The sequence below is a fragment of the Gopherus evgoodei genome, chromosome 9, assembly GCF_007399415.2.
Source record: "Gopherus evgoodei ecotype Sinaloan lineage chromosome 9, rGopEvg1_v1.p, whole genome shotgun sequence".
Classification (NCBI taxonomy): Eukaryota; Metazoa; Chordata; order Testudines; family Testudinidae; genus Gopherus; species Gopherus evgoodei.
This window is the reverse complement of record NC_044330.1, coordinates 95,874,215-95,886,591: the sequence shown is the minus strand read 5'-3', so window position 1 is coordinate 95,886,591 and position 12,377 is coordinate 95,874,215. Positions and strand designations below refer to the sequence as shown.

The 12,377-nt window shown below is 43.3% G+C and overlaps 1 protein-coding gene across 13 annotated transcripts in view; it reads right to left on the bottom strand.

Moving 5' to 3' along the window:
- KIAA1210 (KIAA1210 ortholog) overlaps positions 1 to 12,377 on the bottom strand; it is an 87,764-nt gene that overhangs the window by 25,150 nt on the left and 50,237 nt on the right. For 11 of the 13 annotated variants that reach the window (XM_030575574.1, XM_030575561.1, XM_030575562.1 and 8 more), the window contains 2 exons: positions 5,872 to 6,040; positions 770 to 899 (listed from right to left, as the gene is read on the bottom strand). In XM_030575574.1, the coding sequence (XP_030431434.1) occupies positions 770 to 899; positions 5,872 to 6,040 (299 nt within the window). Of the gene's footprint in view, positions 1 to 769; positions 900 to 1,036; positions 5,844 to 5,871; positions 6,041 to 12,377 lie in introns of those variants that run through there. The other 2 variants (XM_030575573.1, XM_030575572.1) reach the window with 2 other exon arrangements.

Below are 12,377 nucleotides of genomic sequence, written 5' to 3'. Positions count from 1 at the left end.
ATCGGAGTGCAATAACCAAGGATTGATAAGGAAGTTGCCAAGGAGGGTTCAGCATGTGCTTTGGGAGAAGCAAATGACCTAGGAGAACAGAGTGTCCTCAGCTGACAGCGATAGGAAGAATAATAATATAAATAAAGCTGTTATTACGAATGCCCTGACACATCTGTCATTCCACAACACATTCATGCACACACAGGGTAGTGCTGGACAATACAATAAAAACCATTTAAAAAACATCTCAGGGCAGAACTGTAGCAGTGGGATGCCTTTAAAATAATACCAGTGAACATAAGAACGGCCATACTAGGTCAGACCAACGGTCCATCTTGCCCAGTATCCTGTCTTCCGACAGTGGCCACTGCCAACTGCCCGAGAGGGAATGTACAGAACATCAAGTGATCCACCCCGACGCCCTTTCCAGCTTCAGTGTAAGGGATACATTTTAATATAAACAAATAGCCTTAACCAAAAGGCAGACACTATGAAATAAAGAATGGAAGGTCCTTGAGAAGAGGAACTGCTCACCTCGGGAAGAATATAAGTTATGAAGTCTTGGGGGCAGGGGTTGTCACCTAAGTAACCAGCACCAGTCTGAGCACACCTGTGTTTCTAAGCAGCAGAACAGATTCAAACAACAGCCCATCTATTTCCCAACTCTTTGCCATAGGCCTTGAGGAATCAGCCGGAGAGAGGATCCAAGCAAGTGTTCAGCATGGCAGCTGACAAGCAGTAAATTATCCAGCCTTGTGAACACGGAACGTGTTCTTACCTGCAACGTTTTCACTTTCCCAGGTATGTTTTCCTGAGAGGACATGTCACCAGCTGTGTTTTCTGGCGCAGATTCAAAAATAAAGACACTGTCGTGGGACAAGGCTTTGTTTCCCATGCTTCCTTTGGATCTGAAAAGGAGGGAAGATCTTTGAGCCCATTATCTCCATCTCCAAAATGTCATATCATTCCTGTATTCCGACACCTTAAGGGGCAGAGCAGTCAGGACATTTAACTAGGAATCCAGAGAGGTGGGTTCTATTCCTACCTTTGCCACTGACCTGTTGGGTGACATTGGGCAAGTCATTCTCCGTGCATCCATTTTCCCTCCAACCTTTGGTGGGTCTTGTCTAGTTAGACTGTAAGCTCTCAGGGACAGGGACTGTATCACTCTGTGTCTGTGTAGACCCTACCACAAATAAAGCTCTGGTCTCAGCTGAGGCCTCTAGGTGCTACCATAATAGAAGTAATTAATAATAATAAAAAACTCCTTGACTCACACTTTGGGCCTTGCCAGCAAGGCTTCAAAGACAAGCATGTCACAGGGAGAAGTCCCCTTTGCAATTTTCCCCTCCCTTCTTACTGCCATTTGCTTTTTTGTTTTCTTCATGCAACCCCACGTATGGCCCTGCTCCTCTAGCTTGGGGGAAAGGTACATTTTACACTATTGTTAGAGAAACCCCTGTCCTTTAATGCAAGGCTTCCCCCCAGAGTCCAGGGTTACACGGTTTATAATCTGGCAGAACAGCAGGATCTGAATCCAATTCCCAATTCTAATAAGGCTCCTTTTATGCCACATCACCCAAGCAGAGGGTGATGACTAATACGGTCACTGGGAAATCCTCCAGTTCAGGAGGAATCGCTGAGTGGCATGCAGCCATTGTAGCAGCTCCTCACCATATTCTTGCAAGAGACTGAGGGTATCCCTCTGTCCAGCTGTTCTTGGTTGCTGGAACAGCCCCTTTGGGCCTTCACAGCTGGGTGTGGGTCAGATCAGCCCCGGTTTCTGGGCAGAGGGAAGCACACACACAAATCGAGTTCAAACCCTGGCACACATCGAGGTTAAAATATGGGTCACTAACAGGGTTTTTTTTTTCCTGTCCACATAGGCAAAGAAAAACTGTTATAACATGACTGGACCACAAATATAGTTCTCCAGAGGTTTAGCTTGGCTAAGGAAGATGATTAGCTCCTGTCTATGCCACAGCTATTAACTGAGCTGTAACCAGGCCCCTTCAGTTATAGATGCTGTATAGACAGGTTGTAGTTGTACATTCCCTGTCTAAAAGGCAACAAACATGGGTTGCATTAAAATTTCACACCAGCACCTAGCGAGACACAAAGAGCTCTTTCCTGCAGCCAGACCTGTAACCTGGGTCTAAACCCCTTGGCCCAGCTGCCTTTCAGGCAACGTAAATTGCATTTAGCAGATTGACTCAGGGTAAATGGAAGTGATGAGGGATGATCCCTACCCACAAAACTGTTCGGGAAAATTTCCTACTCGATCCAACATTTGCTTTATATGGGGATTCCAGATGGAATGGGGGGCGGGGGGTCTCCTCCATTAGTCTCATAACCTAAAATTACCTCCAAAACAAACTCTGGGACAGAGAGAGGGGGCTTTTCATAAAGGAATACGCAATTTTAAAAAATCCTTTCTGCTCCTGCCCTATAGCAAAACCATCTTCTCATAATCACTGGGGAATGACACCTGCAGTGCCTGCTTGGCTAACTTCACTTTGCGATTTGAGATGCAGCCAACCATATGCTTAGGCTGAGTCTGAAAGCATTCCTTGCTGCACGTTACTGTCCTATCCAGAACTAATCTGTGCTCTTACACTAAAAGCCGGGGCCAGAGCTCATGTTCTTCCCCTCTCCTTTAGCATCATCAGCTTGCGAATGTTTATCTTGAGCGGCTGCACAGAGTGGCAGTGCACTGATAAACCCCTGCCTGCCTTCACCCTCTGGCAATCCCTACGTTTTTACATAGTGTCTATCAATTTTTATACAAGCCCCTTCTGGATGAATGGACTATACTCAGGCAAAATAATTACTGAAGCTATTATGCTGTGGCTAGAAAGATGGTGTCAATTAGTTTTTTAATTAATTTAAATTAATACTGATGCTCATTGCTGTTTATTGATTTATTTAGAACTGATCCTGTGTCTGACCATGTATTAATCTCTTTTTAAAACAGTGATGTTCTTACTGTACTTATTTGGAGTCCTTTAGGAACAGCGGCAGATGTTCGCTTGTTCTGGAGACTGCGCTGCCACCAGCACTAGTTAGATGTTTAAAAAATACATTTATACACACACATATATGTAATTGCAGAAGACTTTCTACATTTTCTTTTGGCAGTGACAATAGGAGCATAAAAGTAACTTTAGAATGAATTGCAGATCTTGGAGAGATGAGTGTAGGACACACTTTGCTATGTAGAGTGTATTCACAGTGCAATCCCATGCAGTGTATTTATATTGGCATCCAAATCTAAAGCTGCATTGTTAGCCAATAAAAAGAGAAAACAGATGTTTTAGCCATTATACTTCTACCCCTGTTTCCCTATATAAATATATGAGTCAGCCACATGCATTCCCACCAAGATGCTGTTACTTAAAGCAGCAGGAACATGAAGACAGAATTTAAAAGGAAACTCCATGAGTTGGAGTTTGCTTAATTTCTGCTCCACTAAGTGGGTAAAATCAACCGAGGGGAGTACTTGGTCCTAAATAATCCTTCTCCAAATGAAATCCAGTGAGCAGGAGGGGCTTCTAAGTATGAGCTGGTGGTTTAATCTCAGCATGGGGTGTGTGTGTATAATGCATACTCTCGGGTGGGTAATTGATGGATGCTTTTATGAAAGCAGCATGTTTGAGCAGTGGTTGGAATGAGGAGAGAGTGGCCCACAAGAAGGAGGGGGTGGAGCTGCAAAAGGAAGTGGGAGAAGAAGGCACGAAACAAAAAGGGGGTGATACTAAGGGGATACATGGGAGGAGTGATAGGTTTAGAATTGGGACTGTCGAGGGTTGACAAGCCAGGAATTAAAGATTAATTTTTAATTAAAGATTATGTCATGTGATGAAACCTTCATCCAACCAAAACTGGCAACTCTAGTCATCAAGGAGGAGCTCCCATCCCATAGACCTCAGAATTCAAGGGGCAACCACACAGAGGCCCCTTCGCCATAGGTACTCGAACTAGGGGTGCTGCCATACCTCCTGGCTTGAAGTAGTTTCCATGATATACAGGGTTTACAGTTTAGTTCAAAGGCTCTCAGCTTCCCCGCTATAAAATTTGTTCCAGCACTCCTGCCCGTGGCCCCCACTGCCAGCCAGACTCACTAATTCCCACCAACTCAAGGACAGTTGGGTTTCTATGGAAGGTCTGCTAACAGAACTCCCCTTACCATTCCACTGGCTTGTATGGGAAGAGTTCGACACCTCTGAGGGTCTGGCCCATCGTTGTTATTTTTAATTAAATTATAAAAAAAGATGACATGGTAAATCTGCCACAACCACCAGCACCAAAACCACAGCTCCAGAATTGTTTTGGTATTCTACATACCAGGAATTACAAAGCTCGGGGCCCAGTTCTGCAAGCCTTCCACACGCAAAATTCCCATTAGCTTGAATAGAGTCCCTTGCATGTTCAAGAACAGACCCGTTAAAGAATTAGCTTGTTTAGTTTCTCTAGGTATTAATAAAGCACCCAACTCAGTGTGATATCTGGGTATGAACAGGTTTTTAAACAGCACAAAAAATGGTTTTTTGTTTTGTTTTTTTATAGATAATCAACTCAATTTTATTTCTTATAACAACAGAGTTTTACCCACTTCCTAAGCTCTAGTTTTGCACAATATTAACTTCAGTTTATAATCTGTGGACGATAATGCTGAGATAAAGAGCACTTGGGTATGGTGTGCTGGATTAACTGCAAGAGAGAAATCTCTTCTTCGCTTTTGCACTTGGAGCAAACAGTAACATTCTTATGAATATGCACCATTTCCAATCTGTGCATCAGCTAACAAGGATTGATAGGTTAGTTGTGTGGGTATAATGCCTCTTACCCTATATATGATCACTTCCTCTGTCATTGCTATGCTAACAAGCCAAGGCCTGTCAGATCCCCAAATTCCTGCCTACTGCCCAGTATGCAGCACGCACCCACATAACTCATCAGTCCTCCTAAATAGATATTTTTAACTAATCTGTTCCAGACTGGGTTTGAAAGCAAACAGTTACATTGTTTCAACAGAGAACTGATCAAACACTTATACTGAAACGGTGGAGGGGGGAGCACATTGATTTGAATATTTTTGCAGGTTTGTTTGTTTTTTAAAAGAATTTTCAAATTTCTTGCTGGTTGTTAATGGTTAGGTTCTACTGTATGACTTGCTGATGTTGTGGCAATACCTGCCCCTGAGGACACTGGTATCTGTAATAGGTTTGTGCATGTCTCCTTAACTAAGAAATAGCAACTCTTTTGGGAAGAGACATAATATTCAGAATCAAATTCAAAGCAAGGGATACTCAGCACAGATGTGTAGTGTCTCCCTTGCCACACTATGTGCCTGTGGTTGCAGGTTCAAAATTAGAGGCCTTTAAAAAAAATGTAGCCCTAATTGTCAGCTTTGTCATAAGAAAATTAACTAAGTGGTTCTCTAAGGCAGAGATTCTGCTGCTAAATTCTTTTCCTTTGCCCCAGTCATGAGGCAGGTTAATCCACACAGGCTCCATTGATGCTAAGAAACAGCCATTTGATTTCATGTACATTCTCTGTATCAGCAGTACTCAGATCACCACTTACTCTAAAGTCACTGCTGGTGACTTCCCAGGGTGGATTTCAAACACCAAACAATAAATTCTGGTCTATCTGCAGTTTTACAGGCTAAACAGTTGGATATATTTTTCCTCCTATGCTGATTTTTGGAGCCCGTTTCAAAGGAAAAAGGAAATTCCTGAAATTCCATCAGCAGCATTAGGACTTGTTTTGCACAAACTTGGACAGAGGTTTCTCCTTAGGGGCCAGCTCATGCTTTCATTCTATTGCTGTAAAATGTCTGCACAACCTGGTAATTTTTGTGTTTCACTGCAAGCTTACCCAGGCTCAGCTGGTGAATGAAGAGCAATAGTATCAAACGCAGGAATGCTGACATCGCTGCTGGACTGGCTTGGTTTTAAATTACTCTCCCCCCTGGGAGCTGGAGATTCTTTCCTTTTCTTCTTAGCAAAAAAGTTCTTGAAAGTCTGAAATTTGGATTTTTTCTTTCCTGCAATGTAAGAGAACAAAACTTTACAAAGGGTGCAGGCAGAGGTTACTCCGGACAACGTTCCATCCAAAACTGCAGAGTGATCCTTTGGAGAGTTGCAAGCCACAGCAACCCATTCATTTAACTGAACAACTTTGTAAATAATTCAGTGGTGGAGTCCTGTGAAATACAAAGCTGTAATTCTTAGTTGGGCTGCCTATGAAATATCACTACAATAAGCAGATGGTTTCCATTTAGGAACACAGCTTATATATAACATATACCACAGATCCGCACATTGGCTATGTAAATCGAGTTTGGTTTACCATGAAGGATAAAGTACATTTTAGATGTTCTAATGTCTTTACTTAACTCTTCAGGTCTTCAATTAGCTTAATTTAGCCCTGGATTTTTCAGCCAATTTTGTAAAAAAATAAAGATAGCATTTAAAGGGGGACAGACTAAATTTGGCCAAAAATTTAAAGCTTTTATAAATCCTAAAATCAAAAGAAAGTCTTCAATTAAAAATATATATACACATTTCAATTAAGACAGTTGCTTTTAAACATATAACACTCTCCTGTAGCATCTGACACCCCAAAACATTGGTGCACCAAATATTCAACAGTGAAACTGGCTACAAACAAAAGACTTCACTGGGTTTTATTGTCCAAACTCAGAAATACACAAAGTATCAAAGAGCATAAGCACTAAGCAGCATAGTAGATTTTTTTAAAATTACTTCACTTATACTAATCCAAAGTATTTTAGGGTGATATAGTTTTGTCCGTTTAGCGAGTACTTCTTTATTATTGACTTTTAAATTGACAGGGTCCCTTTAATGACAGTTTGGGGTTCTTTGGTCAAAACCCCTTGTACTAAGTACTCTCAGACTTGACTGTGACATAGTTAGAATGCAAAAACAGTGCAAGGTACTGGAGCACAGACCATTGTTCAATTCATATTCCAGGGTAGCTGGGGTAATACACAGCTGGAGAATTTCTTCACAAACAAGGCATTATTTCAGTACAATTATTTGTCTTCTCCCAGGAATAAGTTAGTCAGCAATGCTTTGTCTCAGCTTGTGCCCTGCACGCACGGCAATTTATGCCAGAGGCATTATCGGAGCTGAAGGAATGCCACCATCCAGCTGCATCTTGCCTCAGACAATAGTCATTTTGAGAAATACACAATGACTCCAGGCTCTACGCTATGCAGTAGCAAATAATAATATTGTCACTCCCTGCTGAGTTGTAGCAGGTGTTGGGGGCTTGCAGGTTAGTGTCTGCTGGAGGAGAAATCAGTGACTTGGAGTCTGGGTAGAGACAGCTTTATTCAGGACATGCAATTGCAAGGGAAGAACACAGCTGACAGAGAGCATTTTTGCCTTAGTTTTTTTTTTTTTAAGTATAAGTAAAATTATACAAGCATTTATACCTCTTTGTGATGTGCATTAATTAAAAACATCTGCATTTTATTTAGGTTATTTGCTATTTATTTTAGTTTTTTTTACTTTGTTTTTTTTAAACATTGTTATTTTAAGGCTGGGTCACACTGACTATTTTGCTGTTTTCCACTCGCTTCTGACCTGAGCCCTGCTTCTACAGGTCTTGCGATATTAGGCTAACACTTGACAGAACAGTTGCTCTGTCTCTGACACTTAAATGGCTGCACTTAAACCCTCTCTTTCTTTCCCTGTTTTCACAGTATTCTGCTAGTGTAACTTGATTTATTTACACTGAAACAGGGTACTCAGTGACGGATTAACCACCGGGAGAACGGGTCCCGTGCCTAGGGGCCACAGCCAATTGGGGGTCCCCCAGAAAAATGGGCACCTCCCACACCCTGACCTGCTCTGCCCACCCTCCTGGGGAATGGGGTTGGGCCATGGGAGCTTGCCTCGCTCTGCCCATCCAGTGTTCCTGCTGGGGAGCAAGGGAAGCCTCATGTCCCAACCTCGCTCCCTGGCAGGAGTGCTGGGCAAGAGTCTGGGGGGACTGCAGGCAGAAGGGGTGGGGAGGGGTCCCCACTTGCTCTGGCTCAGGGCCCCACAAAGGTACTAGCCCTTTAAGGACAGAGGAGGTTGTTACCCGATTCCATGTGTTCAGGGAAGCAAAGGAAGCAGTCATTGGGAGTGAGGAAGACAGCACCAGGGAGTAATTAGTGTCTGGAACAGGGAAGATACAGGCCAAAAATCAGTGTTACTGTAAGTACTGATAAAAAGGACTTAAGTGCCAAGTGCACCATTACATATTTATATTTATAAGTACGAGTATGCTGCGGAAATAGTACCTATACATTTATATGGAAAAGTACAAGTGCCAGTACTTTCAACTCCCATATTCCCAACAGCTCCTTCAGCACTGGACTGTGCCCAGTAGGCATTTTCCATCCCACCCTACAGGGGATGCAGCCACTGGGCTGGGCAGTGAGGTTCCTCGTGGCAGGTTTAGTGACCAACCAAGAGCAAAGGGCGCTGGGCTGCCATCTTCCTTGGCTGTTGCAACAGCAGTGCCAATAGAAGAATGCCCTGGTGGCCAGATCTCAGCATCTCAATCTTCCAAGCTGGGTCAGTGAGCTCTGGGGGCCAACCAGCACCTGGGACAGTTGGGACGGATCTGATTGTTTAAAAAAAACTGCTTTGAAAAATTACTTGCAGATTTTTAAAAAAGGCTTTAAGCTTTAAGTACCTTTTAAATTGTACATAAATACAGACTATTTAAAGCACTTGCATACAAATACGGAGAGTGCTTCAAAATACCCAAGTACCTACTTGGGTACAAATGTATTTAAATACACAGGCACACTGCATCTCAGACCACTGCTGCTTTAAGGACCTGGGACCAGCCTTCCCTCCCTCCCAACCCGCACAAACAGGTGTTCAGGTTATTAGACTCCCCTAGGGAGACTGAAGAGACTCGTTAGTTGATGGGGCAAATAATTCAAAAGGAGGCTCCAAGGCCTGTCACGGAGAGAGAAGCTGGAGAGGGGGAAAACTCAGCCAGGACACAGCCCCAGGAAGGAGGGAGGCGAAAGCCCTGAACCTGAGGGGATAGTCTACAGGCTGGGGAGACCAGGACTGGAAACAGTCCCGAGAAGGACAACTATGAGACTCTAAATTTGAGGGCTGACTTGAAAAGGGTCTTTTGGGAGCCGAATAATATTTAATAAATTAGACATCAGGAGAGGCGGAATATTGTTTCAAAGATCTTGGCTGTGACTGGATTATTCTGGGAATTCAGAGGAAAACTGAGGAAGAGAGTCCACAGGGCCATCCTAGACCCCAACGGGTTGCCATGGGATGGTACCTTCCTCCATACACCAATTCCAGAATAGAATGGTGGTGCTGTCACCACCTGTGCTGGTGGTGCAGTCACCAACAGCACACAGGCAACCCCTTTTTCAGGAATCTCAATCAAAATACTAATGCCCGGTTCCCAGGAAGCAACTGTGTCCCAGGAACTGACTCTAGTTAAAGAGCCTCTCTTGCCGCTTGCTACAGCTCCCCGAAAAAGAAACCACATCACAAATCTAATAAAAACACAAGTGTTTCTTCAGAGGCTGTACACCACCCAAGAACAAAGCGAAAGAGCTTGTCAGACTGTGTAACAGCACCACCTAGCGACTCTCACCATAATAATAATACACAGCACTTTCCTGCCGTGGCTTTCAGCTGAAGACTTCAAAGCACTGGAAGAGATGAGTAAGTTATATTATCCTCATTTTACAAATCAGGTATGTAAAAAAGGGAGTAAGTGACTTGTGCAAGATCACACAAAGCCCAAGCCAAAGCCCACTGAAGTCAGTAGCGATTCCTGTTGACTCCAGTTGGCTTTGGACCAGGCCCATAAACAGCCAATAGCAGAGTTGGTAACAGAAGACAGGTCATGCGCTAGCCATTACCTCTCAAACAATAGAGAAGTCAGGTGGTTCTTATACTATCTTCACCCCACCACCAGCGCTCATATGAGTAATTAACATTCTAGATGTGTGTCTCCCAACAATCGTGTACATATCTATACAGCCTATTAGGTCTCTGTATAATATTCCAAAAAGCAACTGAATACCATCGGTCTTAAAATGACTTATTCTAGATAAGGTAAAGAGTATGAAAAGATAAAAGTAAAGTCTCTGAAGAGAGTAGAGAGAGAGATAGAGAGAGTGTGCATGCGCACATCTATCTGTCCCCATCAGTTCATCCTCTAACAGGCTTCAGCTGCTCAAAGAACAAAATGTCGAACCACCGCAGGAAAATGTTTAGAAATTTAAAGGCATCATATGCAGAAAACAAAGGCATTACAATTACATCACTATGCATTACATACCAGACACCAATGGTGATACGAACAGGGAGGGTCACCTAGTTAGTTTAGGCTCACTAATGGCATTTGCACTAGAATAAATCAGAAGCTACAGGATTGGGTGAGGGTCAGTTCCCCGAGCTAGTTGTTCATACATAAATAATAAAACCAGGAGTGAAACAACGCAAACAAAGGAACTTGCCATGACTGTTACTGCAAAGGATACAACCAGACAATTTCTTCCCTGGTTTTTTATTATCATTATAGTAACGAATTTCAGGATGGAGGCCATGGAAGTAGTTTGTCAGCATCAGACAATGAGTAAACCTCAGTCGTTACATGAGTGACACATACTACTCTAATACAGTTTAAAACTCAGAAACTGCAATCTGTTCCTTAACCATCATTTTAATGTTGACAGTGCCTTGCACATCATCTCAAATAGCAATACTAACACAGTTACGTTCTGACCTAATTGAATTCCTCCAGCTGTTTAAACTAAATGAGAAAAAGAAGGCTCTTCCCTGAAGCTCACAGAAACAAGCAGTCCCAACCATTATATCAAAAAACCACTTCAGAATAGCCCTTTCCTGTGTGATCTGTGTATTTAGACCATGAGCCCTTTGGGGCACCATGTCTATGTTCTTGTATTGAGTTTGGAGAGCATGTGGCACTTAAGACATAATTCACAATAATGGTATTCACTTTAGCTTCATGTTGTGAACCATTGTGCATCCGTTTGGTGTGCTGTTCAAAAGTTACCATGTTTCACCTACGAGGCATTTCAGTACTAGGTGAAGTAACCAAATATTTCACTAGGTTTTGTGATACTTGAGCTACCTTTGGGCAAGATAAACGGTGTGTATACAGGTCCCAGCGCAATGGGGTCCTGGCCCATGATTAAGCCTTCTAAGAACTGCAGTAATACAAATAACAGGGTATGGCTACACTTACAGCTGTACAGCGCTGGGAGTTACAGCTGTCTTCGTACAGCTGTGTAGAGACAGCGCTGCAGTGTGGCCACACTGACAGCTACCAGCGCTGCAGTGTGGCCACATTTGCAGCATTTGCAGCGCTGTTGGGAGTGGCGCATTGTGGGCAGCTATCCCAGCGTTCAAGTGGCTGCAACATGCTTTTCAAAAGAGGGGGGTGAGGGGGAGCGTGGGGGAGAGAGAGAGAGTGGATTTTTGGAGCTGTCAGCTCCCTGCCTTGCAAGTTCTAAGGACTGGAACATACACATCACCAACCTGCAATCAATTTAAAAGTGTCGAGCCCTTCCCCCACCCCTTTCTTATTCACTAAATAAAAATTATGCACTTCGAACTCCAACACGGACTTCCCCCACCCCCTCCGCCCTGTGGCTTGTCTCCTCAAGCAAACAGCTGTGAACATTCCAAAGCAATTCCCCTGCCTCTTCTCGAGAAAACAGGAGCTGCGTTTGTTTTTTAGATAAGCAGCTCCGGGGAGCCCAGTCTTCCGGTTTGTTGTGAACAGGCATTCTGGGATACCTCCTAATACCCTGGAGGCCAATTACAGCGCTTTTGGTGGCCACACTTGCGGAGCAGCACTGCATCACCAGCGCTGCTATCCTTATACCCCAAGCAGACCAGGTGTACAGCCAGCGCTTCAGCCAGCGAGTTGCAGCGCTGGATGTGCCTTGGAGGTGTGGACAGTTACTAAATTGGAGTGCTGTAAACCCACCACCAGCGCTGCAACTCTCCAGTGTAGCCATGGCCATAAATTAAAAAGGAAAACTTAAACAGATAAATTAAAAATCCAGCAAAGAGAGAGAGAGAGAGAGAGAGAGAGAGAGAGAGAGGGAGGAATCCCAAGTTAACGCAACTGTGTATAAAACCATTCATCAAACAGTTTATGAATGATGACTCACGATTTGAATGCTTGGGATTGGCAATACTGCAATTTAAGACGTATGTTTTCCAGATTAAATTTAAAGGGCTATTGTCAACTTTAAAAAAATCACATTGCTATCTGAAAATGTATGGGCTGTTATAATTACAAGTAACTACTGTAACTGAAAGACAAGAAAACAAACATTT